The 22,377-nt window shown below is 46.3% G+C and overlaps 1 protein-coding gene across 1 annotated transcript; it reads left to right on the forward strand.

Moving 5' to 3' along the window:
* The first annotated feature begins 1,038 nt into the window (after positions 1-1,038).
* On the forward strand, positions 1,039-12,328 carry ACTR5 (actin related protein 5). The gene is made up of 9 exons (XM_075108572.1): positions 1,039-1,625; positions 3,076-3,305; positions 4,156-4,325; positions 5,185-5,402; positions 5,740-5,922; positions 8,438-8,560; positions 9,110-9,249; positions 10,144-10,276; positions 11,692-12,328. The coding sequence occupies exons 1-9, from the start codon at positions 1,239-1,241 to the stop codon at positions 11,947-11,949; spliced, it is 1,842 nt and encodes a 613-aa protein (XP_074964673.1). The 5' UTR covers positions 1,039-1,238; the 3' UTR covers positions 11,950-12,328.
* Positions 12,329-22,377: the final 10,049 nt, after the last annotated feature.

Consider the following 22,377-nt stretch of genomic DNA (forward strand, 5'->3'; position numbering starts at 1 on the left):
AGAATGCAGGAGTTGTGACATCTTCAGTTTTAATGGCAAAGTGTTTCTCTTAGTCACTTCACCAGGACCTCTTGGGGTCCGTCCTGGCTCTACGCTCAGCCGAGCTGGCGGCGAGGTCTGGCAAGCAGGCCTGGCCTTCCCTCCGCCACCCTGGCAGGATGGCTCCTGCCCTGCATGCCCCTGGGGCACAGATCCCACAGACACCCGTGGGAAGGGCAGAAGCTGAAAAGCGGCTCTGCTGAGAAGGACCTGGGAGTGCTGATGGGCAACAAGCTGACCCTGAGCCAGCACTGGGCCCTTGGGGCCAAGAAGGCCAACGGTGTCCTGAGGTGCATAGAAAGGAATGTGGCCAGCAGCAGGCCGAGAGAGGTTCTCCTCCCCCTCTGCTCTGCCCCAGTGAGGCCACATCTGCAGTGCTGCATCCAGTTCTGGGCTCCCCAGTTTAAGAAGGACAGGGAACTGCTGGAGCAAGGCCAGCGGAGAGCTACAAAGATGATCAGGGGCCTGGAGCATCTCCCTTATGAGGAAAGGCTGAGAGACTTGGGTTTGTTCAGCCTGGAGAAGGGAAGACTGAGGGGGATTTTATCAATGCTTATAAATATCTGAAGGACGGGTGTCAGGAGGATGGGGCCAGACTCTTTCCAGTGGTGCCCAATGACAGGACAAGGGTCAATGGGCACAAGCTGGAACATGGGAAGTTCCACCTGAACGTGAGGACAAACCCCTTCCCTGTGTGGGTGCCAGAGCAGGGGCACAGGCTGCCCAGGGAGGCTGTGGGGTCCCTTCCCTGGAGACATTCACACCCCACCTGGACGCGGCCCTGTGCCCCTGCTCTGGGGGTGCCTGCTCCAGCAGCGGGTGGGTGGGATGATCTCCAGAGGTCCCTTCCAACCCCCGCCATTCTGCGATTCTGTGACTCTGAAGGGTGAGGACATCTCACCACCTCCTTCTTCTACGAGATGTGCACGCTGCGTGCCCCCAGGCCTTGAGGCAGCCCCCGCTGTGTCCGTGACCTCCCAGGGCGGCGGGTTTTCACTGCCAGGCAGCGCACGGGCACCGGGGAGGCCCCAAGGCCCAAGTTTAACTCGGCGTGGCAGAGGGCGCGGGTGTCCCTGCGTGCGAGGGGAGCCGGGGGCCGCAGCCACCAGCCGGCGCTGCCCCCCGCCCCGCCGCGGCCCGGAACGAGTGTCGGTGCCCGCGTTCCCGGCCGGAGGGAGCCGGAGAGCGAACGGCGCAAAATGGCGGCGGCGGCGGCGCGGGTGTTCGCGTTCCGCGACGCGCGTTGGGTCCCCGACCCGGTGCTGGAGCCGAGCGCGGCCGTGCGGACGCCGCAGCCGGTGCCGCTGGTGATCGACAACGGCTCCTTTCAGACGCGGGCGGGCTGGGCCTCCGCCGACCCCACCGTCCCCGCCGAGCCCCTGCTACGGTTCCGCTCGCTGGCGGCGCGCAGCCGCGGGACCCGCGGCGGGGCCGGCGCTGAGACGCAGGTGGGCAACGACCTGGGGAGCCCTGAGCCGCTGCGCTGGCTGCTCCGCTCGCCCTTCGACCGCAACGTGCCCGTCCAGCTGGAGCTGCAGGAGCTGCTTCTCGACCACGTCTTCCAGCGCCTCGGCGTCGCCTCGCAGGTACCGGCGGGCGCCGGGCCGGGGCGAGGCCCTGGAGGCGCCGGTGAGACCCGGCCTGGCCGGGAGGGGCGAGGGTGTGCCTGGGCGCGGGGTGGGAGGGGGGTCCGGCATCACCCCGGTTGTGCGGGGAGGCTGTGTCGTTCCCCCGCTCCTCGCGGGTATGTCCTGCGCTTGTATCGGGAATAGTGTGGCCCGCTGGAGCAGGGCAGCCATCGTACCGGGCACTGGGGAGGCCCCACCTCGAATGCTGGGCTCAGGTTTGGGCCCCTCGGGACAAGAAGGCCCTTGAGGGGCTGGAGCGTGTCCAGAGAAGGGCAGCGGGGCTGGGGCAGGGTCTGGAGCACAAGTGTGCTGGGGGGCGGCTGGGGGAGCTGGGGGGGTTTAGCCTGGAGAAGAGGGGGCTGAGGGGAGCCCTTCTCGCTCTCTGCAGCTGCCTGAGAGGGGCTGGAGTGAGGGGGGGGTTGGTCTCTGCTCCCAAGTAACAAGTGATAGAACAAGAGGAAATGGCATCAGGGGAAGTTTAGATTGGATATTAGGAAAAATGTCTTCACTGCAAGAGCAGTCAGGCATTGGCACAGGCTGCCCAGAGAGGTTGGGGAGTCACCGTCCTTGGAGGTGTTCAGAAAACATGTAGATGTGGCACTTCACAGGCTATGGTTTAGGAGGCCTGGGGGTGTTGCGTTGATGGTTGGACCTGATGATCCTAGAGGTCTTTTCCAACCTTAATGATTCTATGATTCTATACTCACAGCCCAGATGGCCGGGCCCAGAGCAACCTGCTGCGGCAACCCTGGCTGGGCCAGGTACTCCCCGGGGGTATCTTTTGTACCCCACTATTCTCTTAATTTCTTCATATTTTTGTGGTAAAATGGAAGTGAGAGGATACAGCTGCAGGGTGAGAGGTTTGGACTGCAGCACCTTGGCAGACTGTGGCTGTGAACCAGTGTCCAGGATCAGATTTCGAGAAGGACATTAAATATGATTAGTTTTGCGTAGTGCTCGTTGACTACTTGTTTTGTATACCTAACTGAGCTGAGTTGCTCCTCAGACCATCAGGCCTTTTGCCTGCTTGACAACGCCTGTTTGAAAGTTCTACCTAATGCTGAACTAAACTTCCACCAGTTTTCACTCACGCTTCACCTCCTCGTTGCATAGGTTTTTGGTTACTTAGGTCTTTAGTAATTCCTATATGCTTTTAAAAATTCGTTCTCCTCCACCCTTAGGAGTTTATTCTGTGGTTGACTTAACACTGCTGTAAAGAAGACTTCTTTTTTGCTCTCTTAAGCACTAGATATAATTTAACTTACATGATTAATAGCCTGCACATAAAGTGCTTTCTCATTGTTACTTTGGCAGAGTTCTTGCTGATGTTCAAAAGCAGAAGCAAAGATAAGTACCCCCGGATTTTCTTTTCATACCTTTATTATTATTCTTTTCTCGTCTCTTACAGGGTTGTGTTGATCATCCAGTTGTTTTGACAGAAGCAGTGTGCAATCCTCTGTATTCAAGACAAATGATGTCAGAGCTCCTCTTTGAATGTTATCAGGTGCCAAAAGTGTCCTACGGTGTGGATAGCTTGTACAGTTTTTACCACAACAGGAGGCAGAACTGGCCCTGCAGTGGTTTGGTAATATCTTCAGGTTATCAGTGTACCCATATTTTGCCAGTCTTAGAAGGCAGGTGAGTTCTTGGTGTCTTAAGTACAATGCAGCCTCTCTTTGTCAGTCATTGATTTTCCAGTGTTCAGTTACCTGTTCCTCTAGCGTTCAGTGTTCCGACTCCTGCAGTATACGCTCTTATCAGGTCTTAATTTATGCTGAAGAAAAAACTAGGTCTGCAGATTTTGCTAAGTTTTGCTGAATTTTGAATGGAAGTAGTAGTGCTGTCCTTGTACGTATCTTATTTTTAGTTGCTCTTCATTTATAGATCTATACTTTCAAAAGTTGAAGGGGATATCTGCCCCAACTAAGATCAGACGTTAAAAAATGTATGTTAGGTTTTAAAGCAGCTTTGGGACAAAAGAAAGTGCTCTGTGAGATTTTTGCAGTTCCTGGGGCTGTTATAATTCTGATTTTGCTGCTGTGTTGCTCTACTCTTTTTTATTTTAGCCTTACTGCGGGGAATGGCTTTATGATGTCTAGCAAATACTTCAGATTTTCTTGGGTTACACCTGGCCAACTGTGAAATGTTACAAAGGTTAAAGGGACTACTTTTGCTCCACTAACTATCACTTTCCTTCTCAAAACAGAACATTTCCTTGCTGTAGCCAAAATTATTTAGCGTTTGGATTTTTTTAAAGCAGAACAGAAGTTTTCAGAAAGTATCTGCAAAAAACCAAGCAGTGATTGTGCTTTTTGTCTGAGAAAAGCAGATGTGTTAGATCCTCTGCTAACTGAATCTTGAAATATATATCTGTGAATATTCACCTGTATACTTGACGTGTCGGAAATTAACTAACACTTGGGAAAGTAGGTGGTCTGTTTTATGCTGAACTTGTGGTTCTCTCAGTTGTGTCTCTTTGAGTTTTCAGGTTGGATGCTAAAAACTGCAAACGTATTAATCTTGGAGGGTGTCAAGCAGCTATGTATCTCCAACGCCTCCTTCAGCTGAAATACCCAGGACATTTTGCTGCCATCACTCTCAGTCGCATGGAGGAAATACTGCATGAGCATAGCTACATTGCAGAGGACTATATAGAAGGTAAACCCACCTGTTTTCACCGCTAGATTTTACCAGTTTACCACTAGATAGTGTTCATCCAAACTTAGTTTTGTCCTCTATATGCCTTGTACTCAAGTTGGCTGGGGTTCTGGCAGAAATACTCTAGTACTGTTTTGCTTTCTTTATAGCTGTCTTTCTGATAATCTACCTCATGGGAAATGCTTGGCAACAGTTTCAAATTTAACATTGAGATAGAAACAAAATAAATTACAAAAAAGAAAATCTGTATTAGTTCAAATTTCTCTGTGAATAAACATTGGGATTATTTCAGAGGAAAATACTTTAAAATTAGTTTATTTTATTGATTACTTCCAGGAAAACATTAAATTGGTTAGGATGATTTCTGCGTCTGGCCATGTTTCTTATCTCCTTTAAGGTTTCCAGAATTGCAGAGGGCACTTCTCATGACTTTTTGTGAATTAAAGACATTTTAAAATTTCAATGGTTAATGTCATCTCAAGTAGCGGCCGAAGTGTTTTCTTAAATTTGTCACTTATGAAAGAGCCTGCAGGAGTCCTTAGAAATGTGTGAGAACTCTCCCTTACCTTGGGAAGAAAGAAGAGACATTAGCGTGCACTTCCCGCTTCTTAGTACGTTGTGTTTCCTGCATGCTGGAGATCAGAGCACTAAGAACCACGTGCAGTGAGTATGTGATGGGAGGGCAGTGCTCTGAGGGGGTAGCTAAATATGGGGGCAGCTCCCAAGAGGTGACAGAATCCTAGGGTGGACCGTTGTTGCCTTCTTTCTTCTAAGTTTGAACTTCATGTGGAGCACGTACAACATATAAGTCATTGTTTTCAGCCTGGCAAAACAGCTATTTTGCTTTCAAAACATTCAGAACTACAGAAGTGGCGGTCTGCAGAGTACTATGAGAACAACGTGCACAAGATGCAGCTGCCTTTCTCTAACAAACTGCTGGGAAGCACTCTGACATCAGAGGAAAAGCAGGAGAGGCGGCAGCAGCAGCTACGTCGGCTTCAAGAACTCAATGCACGTCGTCGAGAGGAGAAGCTGCAACTTGACCAAGAGAGGCTGGACCGGTTACTGTACGTACAGGTAATCAAGGGAAGTTTTCTGTGTGATCTTGTGGGAGGAGGGCTGGCTGCCCTTGGACCTATATCAGAGAAGGTCATGAATTGCTGTAAGGGAGCTACAACTGTCCTGTGTGGTTTCTGATAGGAGCTTTTTAAGGTTACTTGCACAATAAAAGAGAGAGATGCAGAGGATGCTTCCAGGTTCTGAACAGTACTCCTTTTGTGAAATATCTTGAACGCTGCCGAAGCGTGCACGTCGTAATATCTAGTAATGAAGGCAAAGTGTCTGTACACACACAGTTGACAGGTAGTTGATTACCCCGTGTTGTGCATCACAGCTAACTCTGATCTGTCTGCAGGAACTTTTAGAAGATGGTCAAATGGATCAGTTCCACAAAGCTTTGGTGGAGCTGAACATGGATTCTGCAGAAGAACTTCAGTCTTACATCAACAAATTGAGTCAATCTGTTGAACAAGCGAAGCAGAAAATCCTGCAGGCTGAAGTCAATATTGAAGTAGATGTTGTGGACAGCAAGCCAGAGGTACAATGTTTTCACCAAGTTAATCTTCTTATGTCAGAGAGAATAAGTTTCTATGCTTGAAAATGTGCCCCTTCAGACTTTTAACATACTGTTAATTTGCCAAGTTGTTAATTTGGCAACTGCTTCCCTCTTTTCCAGCTTTCCTATGCAGCTACAGAAAGCGACAGTTTTGGTTTTACCGAGTGGCTGAAATCTATAATCCTTGTGCTGTTCTGCACTGTGCTCTGGGACATATCGTTTGATTCCATGTAGTTCTAGGCATAATCTTTAGGCTTCCTAACAGTAGCTGAAGTATATAGTTACATGAAATCAGTAAGTTTTCTTAAAAGTTTCTTGCATGTCTTGGAGAAGAAGAAAATACCCTTACTGGGTCAGAGGAGGTACCGCTGAAGGGACTGCTCCTTCCCTTTGTACACTTATTCCTGGCAGCCACAGTCCTTACTTAAAGTTGACTTGATTAGAGGGTTGTAAATGCAGCAGCTAGCATAGTGATTTTGTTCATACTTTAAACGAACCTCTAACTCTCCTGTTGCATTAATTTTGGTGAAATAAATGGGCCTGGTATGGTAAAGGTTTTGTGTTGGGTTTTTGGTTTGGGGTTTTTTTTTTAGTGTCTGACAATTAAATGACCTGGAGTTTGAAGTACTTCAATTTCAAGTGGTTATAAGAACAGTAATAAAGATAGAGAAGAGCCTATCAAGCTTTTTGTTAAAAAAAAAGTTTTAATTTCTGTTTCTCCCTTTCAGGTGCAGAGAAATTTATGGTGAACAGCTAACCCTTTGCCTTCTTTTAGGCTATCTTTTTTTGGGGCAGTTAAGCAGCATATTCTGTTCTGTTTACTTAACAATGAAAGATTAATTGCTACACTTGGTTGTTGGAGTTGTCTTGAAGATGAGGAGCTTATTTGTCTGCTTTGCCAGACTAATACACGCCCAGCACATAGCAGCTGCTTCTAAGAGATGGTCTAAGGCTGTTTGTGCATTTGGCTGAAATTGCCTTTCAAGTCACATAAGAGAGCTTTTTTAGTTATATCAGTCTTTGCTTAGGAAAAGGTAGAGGAAAAAAAGAAAATTGCAGCCTAGAGGAGAGTGGTGCCAGATATAGGAGATCTTGTGTCTTAATGGAACTTGAGATGTAGCCAAAACCAGCAGGTGAGCTGCTATCATCTTGGTTATATTTTCCTTTTCCTTAACAAGAAAGTTTGTGTAAGCATTAGAATGATTGTGTTTGAGCAAAATGGAAGTAGATCGTGGGCTTACCATTGTGGTAAAGAAACGTCTTGCCTTCTGTCAAAAAAAAATGTTGTAGGAAGAGATAATTGAAAGACTGTCAGCAGCTCCTTGTAATTTTGCCCAGTGGTTGCGCCCAAGTTCCAACACGCCTGTTTTGGATCCCATGCTCCTCCTTGGTACTAGGTGTAATCTCAGACCTCGGAATGATTCGGCAAGCCTTTTTGTGCGGTCTGTGCTTTGTGAGAGAGCCTACAATTATCACCAAAACCATTTGCGAAGATGGGCCATCCCTCTGTGGCCATGTAAAGGAGACTGAAAGCTAATTAAGTTTTCCTAGGGTCTGTGCCAAATCTTCAGCAAAGTTCTATGTTTCTTTCTGTTGCTATGTTTCAGACAAAAAGAAATTTAAAAAATCATAAGTGTGGGAGATGACTTCAGGTGACTGCCAGTCATTTGCTCTAACAATGAACAGTGCTTAAACTTCAGTTTGAGCAATTGCTTGACTTTTAAGTGGACCTAAGCTAGGGATTTCAGAATGTTTCCGTGATCTAGCTTTATCTTATCCTGGCATTGCTTGTCAGACATTACAACAAATGTTTCAAGTTTAAAATAACAAAATCAAATCTGTATCAACAGAATCCCAAAGGTAACATTGTAACACAAAAATAAAGCCTATAATTAAAAGCTGTTCCTGCTTCACAACAGTGAAGTACTCCAGGGTTTTCAGTGATGCTGGGGCTTTGGGAGCATCTTCACATCTGTGTAAAATAGAAGGGCTTTTGGTATATCCCATGTGCAAATGCTAGGTTGCTGAAACTGTCAAAAATTGTGTGGTGGCTTTGTAGCTAGCAAATATTTGTTTTCCAGTCCCACACAAGCAATGCAGGGAATTTAATGGTAATTATAGAGCAGTTAGAGCTGCTGGGAGTGCACCAAGTTTTAACCAACCTAAAAAGCTATTTTACTAAGTTTTAGTATGTTGTTATATTTAGCACATGGCTGGGTAGGATCCTGGCAGCCAGCCTGTTGACGGAGGCCTTTAATTTCTGAAGTGGCAACATGATAAATGTATTGAAAAGTGTTTGATTTTTATACTTTGAGTGAATGTTTGTCTTAACTCCTGTTTTCTAGGTTGTTCACCATTTTTATTTTTGTCTTCAGTGCTCTAGAACAGCGTATTTGGTTTCAGGCATGTTAAAGAGTTGAGATTTGAGGGAAGTGGGGTTGAATTTTCCAAATGTGTCACCTGAGCTAACCTACCTTAATATACCTTCTGTTTCCAGACTCCTGATTTGGATCCATTAGGCAGTGAACAGTCACTGGAGGATGTGGAAAGTATTAACGAGTTTGAACCTTTATTTGCTGAGGAACAGCCTGAAGTTGAGAAGCCTGTTGCTGCAGTGCAGGTTTGATTTCTATATCTACATCTCGTGCCAGAAGTTGCTCCCTCCAAGGTTGCCCAGCAAGTCTGCTAACATTTCTCCAAATGCAAACATTGTTTGCCTGCTCTTGGAAGAGAGGCTTTAACTATCTGAACAGGACATTAAGAAAGGAGAAGTCCTTGCAATCTTAGCTCGTGGTTTAGAGTGTGAACGTATCCCCTGTGCTCACCCTGCAGGCAGTGCCTTTTGTAGCAGTGCCATGTTATTAAGGGAGAAGAAAGCCCTGCTCATGTCTTTGTGTGTGTGATCAATAGCCCAGTATCACATTCCAGTGGACACAAGTCTCAACTTGTGAGGCTGAGCCTTAGGGTTGAGTGGCACCAAACAGAATAAAGTATAGGAAAAGTCCAGCTTCCTTGGCCTTTTGGAACTTTTTACAGCATGGCCCTTTCTCTGAGAGAGCTTTATGATCTGTGGTTTTTGTACAGAATTGTTTGGAAACTTTGCTTATTTTAGAATACTACTATTCTTTAACATAATTTTTCAGCACTGTCTAATCTCATCTTTTTAAAGCCCGTGTTTAACCTGGCAGAGTACCACCAGCTTTTCCTTGGCACTGAAAGAATCAGGGCTCCAGAGATTGTCTTCCAGCCCTCCCTGATAGGAGAAGACCAGGCTGGTATAGCAGAAACCATGCAATATGTCCTTGAGAGGTGGGTTGAAAAAGCTACTTGGCACTTACTTCAAATAAGGTAGTCTTGTTTTGATATCAGCTCTTGCAATACTGGTTACTTAACAATAATATGAGAAAATATGTTTGAATAGCTCTTTTTGGTGGGGTTGAGTGTTGTAGGTGAGACATATCTTCTTGTTCTGAAAGCCACGTGTAACTCTGCTTGTCTTATGTCAGATGGCTCCAAAATTTTTGGTTGATTATTCCATCAGTAAAAAATTTTTAGGCACACATCTCCAACATACGTGTATTTATAAATGACATACAGGTACTACTGAACTGGTGTATAATGTACATTTTAAAATGTACACAAAAATAGAAATTAAAAAAGGATGAGATAAAGGTGAAGTACGCACTAATTTAATTAATTTATTTATTAACAGTACAAAAAATATCTTCTTCCTGCACCCCAGTGGATTGTCTTGCACACACCCCACCTTGGAGACCCCTTGTAAATACCCATCCCTTGAAACAATGAGCTGGCAGTCTCTGTTTTTGCGAGACCAAATCAGGGATGACATTTTTAAGTTATGATATAGGCACACTTGCTGGACAACGATTTTCAGACAACTTGGTATTAGCAAAATGCCACCTCTGAACTGTATGAACATACGAGATTGCATTTTCTAAAATGTATAAATTCTAGCTCTATGGACTTGTTGATTTGTGGGGTACAGCACACAGAGTGCTTTAAGGATTTTCTTTTGCCATTCCCTGGATTTCCAGAAAACAAATAACGCAGGTTTTCATGCTAGGGAAGTGAAGGAAGTTTCTCAAAGTGAATCCTGAAGTCAAGGTATCACCCCATAGCTGTTCAGTTCAGAGGGAGAAATGTCCTTGAGAAAGACTGAAGTTGATTTTCTGTTCCTTGTAGGTATCCGAAGGAGCAACAAGCTATTCTTGTCCAGAATGTTTTTCTCACTGGTGGAAATACAATGTACCCTGGACTGCAAGCCAGAGTCCAGAAGGAACTCCTTGAAATGAGGCCGTTCCAGTCATCTTTTCAGGTATGTTTATTGACGAGATGGTTACGTGAACCGTCCTTTCATCAGTGTTCAGAAGTAGTTCAGGTTGGGAGAGGTACAGAGCAGGTGTACTTATAGCATGGGAATGGAGAGTGTGTTATGGCAGGACACTGAAAACAGCTGTTTTGACCTGAGAAAATGAAGGTTAAGCAAAAATACTGTTGCTGTCTCTGGAGACATTGGAGTAGATGCCTTGGAAAAGGAAAACCTGCTTCAGCTAAAGGACCATGCATACAGAAGTGTGCTTGGCTGGAAATTTGATTTCTTAGGATTAGGACAGTTACTATCTGGAACAAGCAACCTTTGTTAGGAGGAGTTGCAAAACCTGTGCTTCAAAACGAAGTTATGTGTTCAGTTTGCTACATGTAATGACTGTCTGGGACAGCAGCAAAAGAGGCTCAGTGAGTGTCTTACAAACCTGCGATCCCTTGCTACATTTTTAGTCACAAGCACGTTACAAGCTGGGCAAGTCCCAGAGTTTGCCATGCATTTTGTAAGGAGACTTGCAAGAGTCACCCTTGCTGTTCTGAAACCACCCTGTCTTCTCAAGTCTATGAACTTCCTGAATAGAAAATCAGGTTATAAACTGGGAAGAGAAGAAAAATCACTGCAAATATAATCTTGTGATTCCACAACCCTTGTTTTGAACAGTTACTGTATATAGCTGTGAGCCAGGGGTGACTGACAGAAACTTAGGTACAGCCATATACTTGGTAGTTTTAGGAAGGTTAGTGTTTGCCAAGTTTTGAGTGTGTAACTTGTGTCTATAGGAAGAAAATAGGCTTGTTTTCTTCTGCTTTTAATGTCACTGCTTTTAACTGAGTAAGAGCTTCCTTCTTTCCATTAAAATGCGTTCTGTAGTATGGTCCTATCAGAATTCTGTCACTTCACCGATACCGCACTTGGGATTTACACAATGCCTGGTCTAGCAAGCCCATAGCTGAACCAGGAGAGCCATTCATGCTACAGTAATGGGAATAATTTAAACTGAAGTATGAATCTATACCAGTGGAAAGAGCATGTGTGGTCCTTTCCCACATACAGCGACTTCTTAGCCTGCAGTATTCCTCCCTGCTTGAAGTTTTGCTGGAGCACTTGTTTTGGAGTACCGGCAACTCTTCCAGCATTGGCTTCTAGCTGTGAGGGCTGTTGGTTGCAAATGTGATACACCCGTGTGCTTTTTCAACCTGTAGAAACACAGCAGGCTCATGGAGAATTGAAGGTGAAAACACACTTCAAATCTATTCCTAACATCATTCTTCCCCAGAGGAACTGAATAATCGGCTCAAACTTCTGAAATTCAGTGGTTTGTGTCATATACTACTGTAATCAGGGTAAAAAGGGCTTTTCTCTGCTGGGTTGAATTGATGATGATGTCCTCTTTTCCTTCCATCCAGGTTCACCTCGCTTCCAGTCCTGTTTTAGATGCCTGGTATGGAGCTAGGGATTGGGCAGTGGAACACATGACCCGTGAGGAAGGCTGGATAACCAGAAAAGACTACGAAGAAAAAGGGGGAGAATACCTCAAGGAACACTGTGCTTCAAATGTCTATGTTCCCATTCGCCTTCCAAAGCAGGCCCCACGGACAACAGAGGCATTAGCCCCTAGCAGAGTGCTGACATCCAGCGCAGGCAATCCTTGTGAGCAAGCGTAGCACCGCGCCCTTGTCACAGACTCTTGGATGGAGATAACAGTGCAGAGAAAAGAAGAGTTACTGGGCTGCAGTCTGTAACTCATGGAGTGCAGGCTTCAGCCTAGCCGTGCTGGCTGCTCAGAGAGCGCTAAGCATCTCATCCAGTCACTTGAACAAGGAGGACAAGCCAAGCTGGGGCATCAGCAGGGACGGTCGTGGCACTTGCAATGCTTGGTGCTGCTCAGGTGTAGCACAGGACTGTGCATCAGCAAGGAGGGACAGAAGTGTGTTCCAGAGAAAAATACCATCCTATAACCTTTCATAGTAAGACTCAGGGTTTTTTGAGAGTGTATGTTTTACAGCTTTTTTTATTTAATTAAAATGTACTGCTTTTATTGCATGATCCAGAAGCTGGGCTTGTATCAAGCGAGTCAGTCCAGCAGGTGTCTCCCTCGCCCGTCGCAGCGAGTGTTTGTCAGGACATGTTGGTCAGGACACATCTTGCTGCTGGAGGGGCTGATCGGTGTCTTTCCTCCTGAGGCCTCCTGCACTCGTGTCTTGTTTGATTTCCTGCCTGCTAAACCACTGTCGAATAAGGTGGGATTTCAGATACTTTTTGACTTTATTTATGTAAATAATGTTGATGCCTTGGTTGAAACTGGAGACCTGGTCACATAAAGCGCTATTCAGCTATAAAGACAGAACCTGCCAAAAGGCGCAGTGCAGAAGGACAGCCAATTCTTGTGCAGTCCTTCGGTCGTTTTATAGGAGTGGTGGCAAGGCAGCTCTTGACTGATGGGACTTTTTTTATCAAAGTTGTTTTAACAATAAAGCAACCTTTTTGCTTTGCCACTAACTTACGTGTTTCAGTGATTTGACCTCTTTATAGAGTTCAGCAATAGGATGTATTTGATTGGTTGTACCTTGCTGAAAAATGCAGGTTTGCAGCCAGGCTGCTGTCCTGCTGCACAGTGTGCTCTAGCTTAAATTTGACTGGGGATTCGGTTCTCTCTCACGACAATTTGCTATTGCTTTCCCAAAAGAATAAACGATACTAAATGCTGAACTGAAACCTAATCAGGCCCCATCAGTTTGGCAAGAGCTATAAAGCATTAGGCTGGAAAAGGTGAGACTGTGGGGAAAATATCCAGAGCATAACTGGTATAAAGAAGGTGAAGAGGCTGAAGAGCATAAAAATAAGTTGTCATCTGGCGGGTTCAAAAGAAAGGACATGAGGTGCTTGTTGGTGTTGAAGTAAGGAGTTTGTTGCTACAGGATGTGATACACACATTTCTGGATTCAAAATGTATTACCCAGACCTACAAATTAAAAAAAATCTGCTATCAGACATGGAGGTCTTGCCTGTGTGTAGGAGGTCCTGCGGTCATGTATTCCTCAGTGTATGAGGGAAGTGTTACAGACCTGGTCTCATTGAATCGTAGAATGTCCTGAGTTGGAAGGGACCCACAAGGATCATTGAGTCCAACTCCTGTCCCTGCACAGGACAACCCCAAAGCCGCCACATGTCTCTGAGGGTGTTGTCCAAGTGCTTCTTGAATACTGTCAGGCTTGGTGCCATGATGCCTCCCTGGGTTCCTGCGGCACCCAGCACTGGTCATTCTCAGGTGGGATACAAGTCTTGGTGGACCTTTGCCAGGATCCTACAGGCTGTTGGGCAGGGGGAGAAGAAGGGAGCTTGCTGCCTTCAGGTAACCTCAAGTTTGGACTATTGATCCTATCCCTAGATGCCTGGAGTCATACTAATTTTCAGGACCATTAAGGCAATTTTATGGGTGGTAAAGAATGTGGAAAAACGTGCTGTGCTGAAACACGGCAAAGTTACTCCCCAACGAAGCGTCTGCTCTGATCTCAGTTTGTATCAGTGACCTGGAATAGACTTTATGATGTGCCATTGCTATTTGACCCCTTTCTGACACATCTTTAGCTGAAAACAGCAGAGTGGCTACTCAAGATATAGAAATCTGTTCTGATACTTGGTGTTGGTTCCTTAATAGATAAGAGGGTGTTGTGCATGAAACTGTTCCAGAATGAAGGCCTAAAAAGGTGTCTGTAGAGGGTGGTTGCGTTACTTCTAAATGTTTGGCCAGTTTGTGCCAACCACTTCACTTGCATTAATTCAAAGCAGAGCTGTCTAATTCTGTACAGAGATGCCAGATCAGCTGCTTAAGCAGCTTCAAGGAAGCATAATTTTATAATCTCCTAAATATTAGCTGTTAATTTGTTACTTTATCCCCACAATAGCTGGAGTAACTGATGAACTTGGACAATGTGATTGCAGTCAGGCTGTTCTGAATGTGCCGATGGGCTTTCAGTTGCATGGAGTAGCACCATGAAAAGCGTGAACGTTGCAGAACGGGATTAATTTTACCCGTTTAAGTTCAGTTCCCTGGTACGAATTGCTACGTGAGCATTGGTGCCGGCAGGGAAAATGTAGTGCTTGGTGCTGAGGGCAGGAGGACACAACAGTGTTCCAGCAGTGTTGGTCAGAGCCCATGTGGAGCGCCACCATTGCAACGCTTGTGGCAAGGTTTTTCCCATACCCATGTGCAGAATTTGGTTGTTTTCCATATAATAGGCACAGGGATCACCAAACCCAGGAGGGGCTTGGACTATTCTTCTGTGTGTTGGCTTATGCCACCTGAGAGGGGAGCAGGCCAACAAGGCGCCTGCTTAGCTCCCTTTTTAATGGGACCTCTGGTCTGTGAGGAGCAGTAGGAGGAATTGTTACAACGAGAGAACTGTTTACTGGGGGAAAAAAAATCAGTCCGTGCATGGGAAGCTTGAACTGATGCTGTTGAAGGCCTTTGCCAAGGGATCGTAGGGCTGCTGTTGAGTGAGCCGCTGTGCGAGCAGCCTCAGAATCTGTGTTGTGTTTATCCTGGCGGCTGTCCTGCAAGCTGACAAAGTACAATTGCCAGTTCAGAGATGGTCAGGTGGTTCCCATTTGGTCCTCTGTATATTAAGTTAAAAGCAACCTGTAACCTTATTATACAATTCAGTTATCACCTAATTCAGGTCAAAGAATACAAAAGTACAAGTTGCAATTCAACAGGCATGGTGAGCTTGGACTATTTAATCTAAAAGAGAGCTCAAACTGGGTTCCCCTTTCGCAGGGTCCCTAAAACCTGCTCCGAGTGGAAACACCACGTCAGTGAGGAGCCCTGGAGACTAAACATAGATCGCGTGTTTAATGTCCCAGATTTCCGTTTGAGCTGCATACGAGCCTTGCTTTTGGTCTTCAAGGCTTCTTAAGTTTCCTGTGCCATAGCGACTTCAAACACTAACTGTTCTTTGCTAAATCTCCACTAGGACACCAAGATTAGAACTCTTTGCTCTAGTTATTAATCTCCAAAATACTTAATGTGCTGTGTAAGACAGCATTTCAAAAGAAAGAGAAGATGCCCATGAGCTGTCACTTAAAATTTAGGATTATCCCTCCAGAGACAGCCTGCAATTATCCTCTAGCAGCCAGTCATAAACCAGAAGTTTTGAAGCTTGTGTGGGATGGGCAGGGGAGGGGAGAGTGCTGTAATGGATTTAACATTATCCCTGAAGTCATATGGTGGGATTTCCACCCTGGTTGGATATGTCAGGCACAGAGCAGCTGTGCTGATTCCCGTTGCTCACTCCCACTGCTTTGTGCAGATAACAAGCCAGTCCCTGAGCACCAGCTTCAATAAAATTTCTCTGTTTTAAATTGCTCAAACCCCCGGCATGGTTTGCCAAGAGTTCTTTGGGCTCCTTTAGCTCCCAATTTTCTTCTTGGTTTCTTATATTCAGTTGACAAACACCTTTTTGTCCCCCTTGTTCATCACACAAGCCCCACCCTACTTCTTAGGGTGGCAAAATGCCATAGTCTCTTTTTTATTAATTTTTTTTTTTAACATCCTTAGGAATCTTTTCTTCCTCTTTTTGAGCAGTGGGCTTAGTTTCCGTTTCCTAACGCAGCAGAGACTGTGATGAGAGTACTGCACAAAGAGTCAGGAGACCCAGATCCATTTTTGTGTCTATTTGCTCACGACAAGCGATGGCTGTTTGCTCTGACCTCGGTTCTGTGCCTCAGGATCTGTAACAGCAAAGCTAACTGGAGAGTGGTGCTAGGAGCCAGTTTCACAGACTGCGTAATTACTGTAGAAAGCAGTGAGAGTGGTGGGAACACTGGAAAGGGGCTTGTGGGGAAGGAGGGGAGGTCAAATAAAATCGTGGAGAATAGGTTCATCTATGCTTAATGCACAATGGCCAAGTGGAAGGTCTTCAAAGCACTCATGGCCTGAAGCTGGAAGCAGCATATAGTATGGTAAAAATCACTCTATGCAGGTATGCTTTTATTCTTAAGCAATTGCTGTTGACCACTGTCAGTTAGAATATGAAGCAATCTGGATTTATGGCCTGACTCAGAAGCTTTTATGCTCTTAAAATTCCTGGGTTTAGGCAGGAGAGTATTTTTTTTAGCTTTTTATTTATTTCAGGACTGAGGTGAAACAGCTTCTACCTTCATCAGTGGGGAAATAAATGTGCTGCGCTGATGGGGAAAGCATCTTTTATGTTGCCAGTGAGATTCTGTGAAGGCATCCAGGTTCCTGCACTTCCAGCAGCCATAGTCAGGTGGTTAATGTCAAGGGGATGCTCGTCCCCAGGGAAGCTCAGTGCACTGCTCTTGGCAGGTGTGTCTGGATAAATGGGGTTTACAACATTCAAGGAAAAAGTGTGGCTTTATTCAGACCTATGGCAAACGAATTCCAGAGGAGAGAAACCTTTGGAAAGCATCTAAGCTCCTCACGTTTGGGAAAAGTTTCTCGCTCATTAGGAAAAAGGCTGTTCCCCGAGAGGGTGGTGGAGCCCTGGAACAGGCTCCCCAGGGAGGCATCACGGCACCAGCCTGGTGATATGCAGGAAGCACTTGGACAACCCCTTCAGAGACAGGGTCTGAATTTGGGGTTGTCCTGTGCAGGGACAGGAGTTGGCCTTGATGATCCTTATGGGTCTCTTCCAACTCAGGACATTCTATGATTCTGTGTTTGAACTACTTTGAGAACACGGTGGACAGTAAAAGATTGGATAGCAGGAAGACCACAGTGCGTTCCTTAGATGAAGGTCAAGGGTGGGACGTGGACCTCTGGGTGGGAGAAACTTTGAGGAGTGATGGCAACCTGCAGCCCCAAAAGCCTCACAGCTGCCCTGGTGGCACGTGGAGGTGGCACACAGGACTGCAGTGTAGGCACTTTCCAGAGTGCCGCGATGCTCAGGAGGGGTGGGAGGCTGTTGGCTGCAGCTGAGGCTGATTTTCCTCCTCTCTAAACTACGCCCTGTTTCTGCACCTCTTCCTGGAGTATCCTCCGTGCTTCTGAACAGCTCCGTATGCCGGTGGGAAGACTGTCCCCTATGAGCATGGGAGGCTGGGGACTTGCTTGGAGGTGAGTTCGAGTCTGTGCAAACAGTTTTTGGGTACTCTTATCTTTCTCCTGAAGATTTTGATGTGGAGATGTAGTTCTTAGGGTGTTCTCGCTCTTTTTGAAGGAGAATGGTAATAAATAACAAAAACTAGCCTGCCTTGCTGACACTTGTTTCTGCATTTGAACAGCCGCCCAACTGTGTCCAAATAAGAAACAGCCCTGTTGGTCTGGTCTTCCTGCTCTGCTCTGGGGGCTGGCTGGGACCTTCACAGGGCTCCTCCACGCAACTTTAGAAAGAATTTATGTTGCTGCTAGAATGACCAGAAGCCCCCTGGGGCACACAGGCCCCTGTTCCTCGAGGGTGGCCTCCCCTGTCACCCTTCTCACCTTGAGCTGCATTCCAGCGTTTTGTCCGCTATGCTTAGATAAATCCACCTGATTTAGAAGCCATCAGCTAATACGCTGTCAGTGGTCCAGAGGCAAAATGCCATAAAAAGGTCCAAAACTGTTTTCTGAGATGTACCACAATGGTGTGCTCCTGGCATTCCACCGTGGATTCTTACCGTGCCTCAGGAGGGTTGTCACAAGGGAGATGCCATCTGCTAGGGCTGGGTTTGAGCTCTTAGTAAGCTGCTTGCATCACACCTTGCATAGCTTGTCTAGTATTAGGAAAAGCACCTCTGATTTCTGAACGTGGCAGGCTTGGGGATTTTTTTGTCATCCTTAAACTTTGTTTTATGTCCCTTGGGTTAAGCATGTGCATTAGCATGATGCTCCTGGCTGGCACTGGGAAATATATTTCAAACCCTGATCCTTAAATCACTATTTTTTTTCCACACTACAGCTTAGTTAAAATATACCCCACTCCTCCTCTCACCCCAGATTCCTGCCACATACCTGGCATTCCTTCATCCTTAATGAGATGAAGGAGTGGGGGATTTCACCCTCCTGGAATTTTAGAGGAATAGTAAGTGGATTTCTCATGAGAAGGGTCATTTAGGATACAAATCCCCCCGAAAGATAGTCCCCACATGGCAAACCTTGCTTTTGCTGGTAATGGCGAACAGAATTTGTAGTTCCCTGTTCAATAGCTACCTTCTGCTTGGGCCTTGTAAGTATTGTTGATGGAGGCCACGTTGGAGCAAACTCCTGGTGTTGTGGATGAAGCAGAAGGGACTTACGTCCTTGCAAAGGTAGGCAGGGACACCAGTGCAACTCCTGGGCTACTGGCACTTGAGGTTTTGTTAGTTGCTGCCATCAAGTCAAAATAATTTTGTTCCTGGCTTAGTCATTGATATACTCTAATAAACATAAAGCTGTATTGGATCAAAGGTTCTTCCAGCCTGGTCCTGGTAGTGACCTTCAGGAGATGTCGCAGGAGGAGTATAAGAATAGGAGCAGTAGTGGTATGTGTGTAAAACAGGAAGATTGTAAATAATTACAGCTGGTGAATACTACGTAGCCAGGGAGCCATGCAAATACAGTGCTTCCGGAATCTGTCTTGACATAGGATCCATCACCATCACAGGACTCTGTCCTCTGACACGTGTTACAATGGATAGGTTAAGGTATCCAAATTACAGAGCTCCGCAAGGATGTGGCTTTTGAGTAGCAATACCACGCTGGACTGTGCGTGTCTGCTTTGGAGGCACAGTGCTATGCCCAGAGCTGCGCTGTGGATGTTCCCGGGCCTGCAGTGCAGCTGCTGTGACAGCCTCAAGCCACGCTCCAGCAGTGAAGGACTGGGGCAGGACCCTGCGTCTGGCCAGCGAGCCTGGCTCTGCCTCCTGCTTTGGGAGAGGGGCTTCACTGCGACTCCAAGGGGCAAAAACGAAGGCACCAAGAGCCCTAGGTCCTGTCACGTGGGGGCCCTGCATTGCTTTCATCCAGCTCCGTGGTGGCAGAGGGCCACGGGCTGTTCTTGCTGCTGAGGAAACAATGGAGAGGAAAGCTTTGATTTCGCCAGTGATGGACACCCTCCTGCTCAAGGGTGGTGCAGATGGAAGGAACTGGGGGCCAAGGGCTCGCTTTTTTTGCTTTTATCCTTTGTTAACCGCTGGTAACTTCTTGTTGAGGGAACTGCTGTGACCTCTCTTTAGGTTTTGTTTATGCACTTTGGCTGACATTGTTCACAGCAGGCCTTTGATATTCAGCCCCGGGAGTGTCCTCTGGCCTGGGAACAGGAAGAGTTGAGCCCGGCTGCCACAGGCACGCTCCAGCCGGGGAAGAAGGGCTGGTGCCCTGCCATGGTGGCGCTGCGCAGCAGTGGACCTTTCCATCACCTAGGGAAGACAAACTAGTCACATGCTATTATGGACTGTCCCCAAGTTGATGACTTGTGTTCAGCGTCTGCCCTCCTTGGCTACAGCAGCATCCCATGGCAGCAGCAGACATGGCCGAGAGCTCTTGCGCAGGCAGGAGCCGCTGGTGGTGCTGCACTGCCAGCAGGTGGAGAAGATGCGAAGAAGAATCTGGCATTTATGGGAATTTGTTGTGTTTTTCTACGAAGAGAAGAACTAGGAGGTTGCAGAGCTCTTGTACTGGGTTCAGTCTGCCCATTCGCGCCTGGAAGAACTGGGAGATACCCAACAATTGCGATCTGGAGGAGCTTTGCTCAAGCCCCCTGTCTGCAACATCCTGGGGTGCTGCACTGGCCGCTCCACCAACCCTCTTGTCAGGGCTGAATTGAGGCTGGAAGGGATGATTCCCCAGCTCCTGAGGGCTTGACTTCCCAATGTGCTGTGAAACTTCCACATCCATACCTTTTGCTATAGTTCCTGTTCAGAGGAGGCTTTGTTTCTGCCTCTGACTGTCTGGATCCATTTTCCTGGGTATTGAAAGAAAACAACTACTCTAATGATGCAAAAATGAAGGGGATAATTCATATTTATGCTACCCCCGAGCCCATTCTCTTGAATGCATTTTAAAAATCCCAATGAATACTGTTTTTCACAACAGCTTCCCCAGGCAGCAAAGACGACAAGTCCCGGGAGCCATAAACCCCTTGAGTGTGTTTACCCAACTCAAAATGCACTTTATAATATCACCTTCAACCTACTCTGCTATTTTATGTGCTGGGATCTGAAATACGTATAAGCGCTGGTTGTGCTGTATGCCTTACAGAGAGATTGGAAATGCGTCTTTAATTGCAAATTTAGCGAGCTATGGATTGCAGTTTTTACAAGCAGTTGTCATTTCAATCACAGGAGCCAGCAGTCACGAACAATTGATTTAATCAGGTACCAAAGTACGCCCTTACAATCTGAGAAGTAGGGCTCGTTGAGAGGGGTTTTATCTCAAGCTCCAGGCTTTATGGGGAAGGTTTAAGTAGATAGTCACCATTTCAAGGAGAACTTTAACTTTCAAGTACTCTCCGATACCCCACTGCACAGCCGGCTGCAGAGGGACTGAGCTACGCAGAGCCGGTGGAAAGTGGAGCTGGTTCACATGTGAATGTCCCTATTCTGCAAGAAGTGGATATTAAGAGAACAAAACAAAACAAAAAATACCCCCCAAAGCCCCACTATTCTGATTTTGACCCTAAAATAGCAATTTGGTATTTCCCACAGAAGGAACCTTCCATGACTACTTCTAAGCAGCTATACTGACAATTTCCTATTTTTCTTCCTTCTAGAAGGGTGTTTGAGCAGCTCCAGCTGAGTTGAAGGAAGTCTTTTCCTGAAATGCAGACAGAAATGCTCCAGGGTTTTCTGGCTGAGCAAATCAGTCCTTAAATCTAAGGCTGACTTCTTTGGAGCCACAGACACCAGAAGTCCTCACCAGGCTGGTGGGAAACCCAGGGAGTCAAGTCCTGCCAGAGTGACGATTTCCATGGCTCCAGCTTTGTAGGCGTCATGTCCTTGGCATATTTTTGCTTCATAGTCTTTGTCAGAAGTTGCTCAACCAGGCTGCCCCTTCCTTTCCAAAAAGGCACTGTGGCTTAAATCTAGAAATACAATAAAACAAAAAAAAAGAACGCAAAAAAAACAAAATTAGTTTTGTTTCATAGGCATCCTAAGGACTTTCTTGAAATTAAAGCTAAAATATGTATATTTTGAAAGTGGTTTGCTCCTTCCTGTTTCTACTTAAAAATAAAAAGGTTGTAGCTCTCTAAACGCTCTAAATGTGCCATTAGTTTCTTCTGAGATGTATAATTTAAATATTGTGAACTTAAGTGCAAACCTTTAATGTCATAATTTCTTAATACCGCTGCCACAACTGTTTAGACTTATAAGCCATTCGATTATAGTTTTACGTTAAATGAGGAACCATAATTAATATGATCATGTTTGATTTCTTCCTTACTGAACATAAAGATAGAATAATTTCTCCAGAGAAAAGAGAGTTTCCTCAAATGGCTAAATGGAAAGACTTTTAAACATAATTTATCTTTTGGAAAAAGAAGTTTAAGCCATTAGATAGGATCGAAGCAAGATATAAAACGCAAAATGTCTTGCTTGGGGTGTGGAGAGAGAATCCCAGGGAGCTTCATTTCATGCCTGCAGCATCCCCCTTCCCCAGCTGCAGACGAGGTTGTGGGGGAGCAGCGGGGTTTTCCTGAGTCGTCCCTTTTACTCCTCCCAGCACCATTTCATGGAAAGCACAGAATGAAAACCCTTTGGGCATCAGAGCTCTCCAGAAGACATGCTCCATTTTTCACGACTTTCTCCCGTTTTCGCCTGTGCTAGATTTACTGGCCATTTTGGGAAGGAGAAAATTTGTAGAGAAGCAGAAATGACCCTGCTGTCACGCCCAGCCCTCGGCGTACTCTCGTCAGAGAGGCTCATAGCTGGCGCGCACGCACCATCTCCGCAAAGGCTTGTGAAACATGGAGGCCTGAGCGCAGGGAGACACCTTCACCCGCCTCCGAGTACCTGCGCATCGGCATCAAGCACACCGGTGAGGCCACCCAGTTCAGGGATGCTCTGGAAAGGTGCATTGGTGCATCTTTCCAACTTGCTGTTGTACAAATCGGGAATATCCTCCATGCCAGGCACCCTGCCCGCAGGCGAAGCAACCCATGCAGCCGGCACCG

Source organism: Phalacrocorax aristotelis, chromosome 13 (genome assembly GCF_949628215.1).
Source record: "Phalacrocorax aristotelis chromosome 13, bGulAri2.1, whole genome shotgun sequence".
In the NCBI taxonomy this organism is placed as follows: Eukaryota; Metazoa; Chordata; class Aves; order Suliformes; family Phalacrocoracidae; genus Phalacrocorax; species Phalacrocorax aristotelis.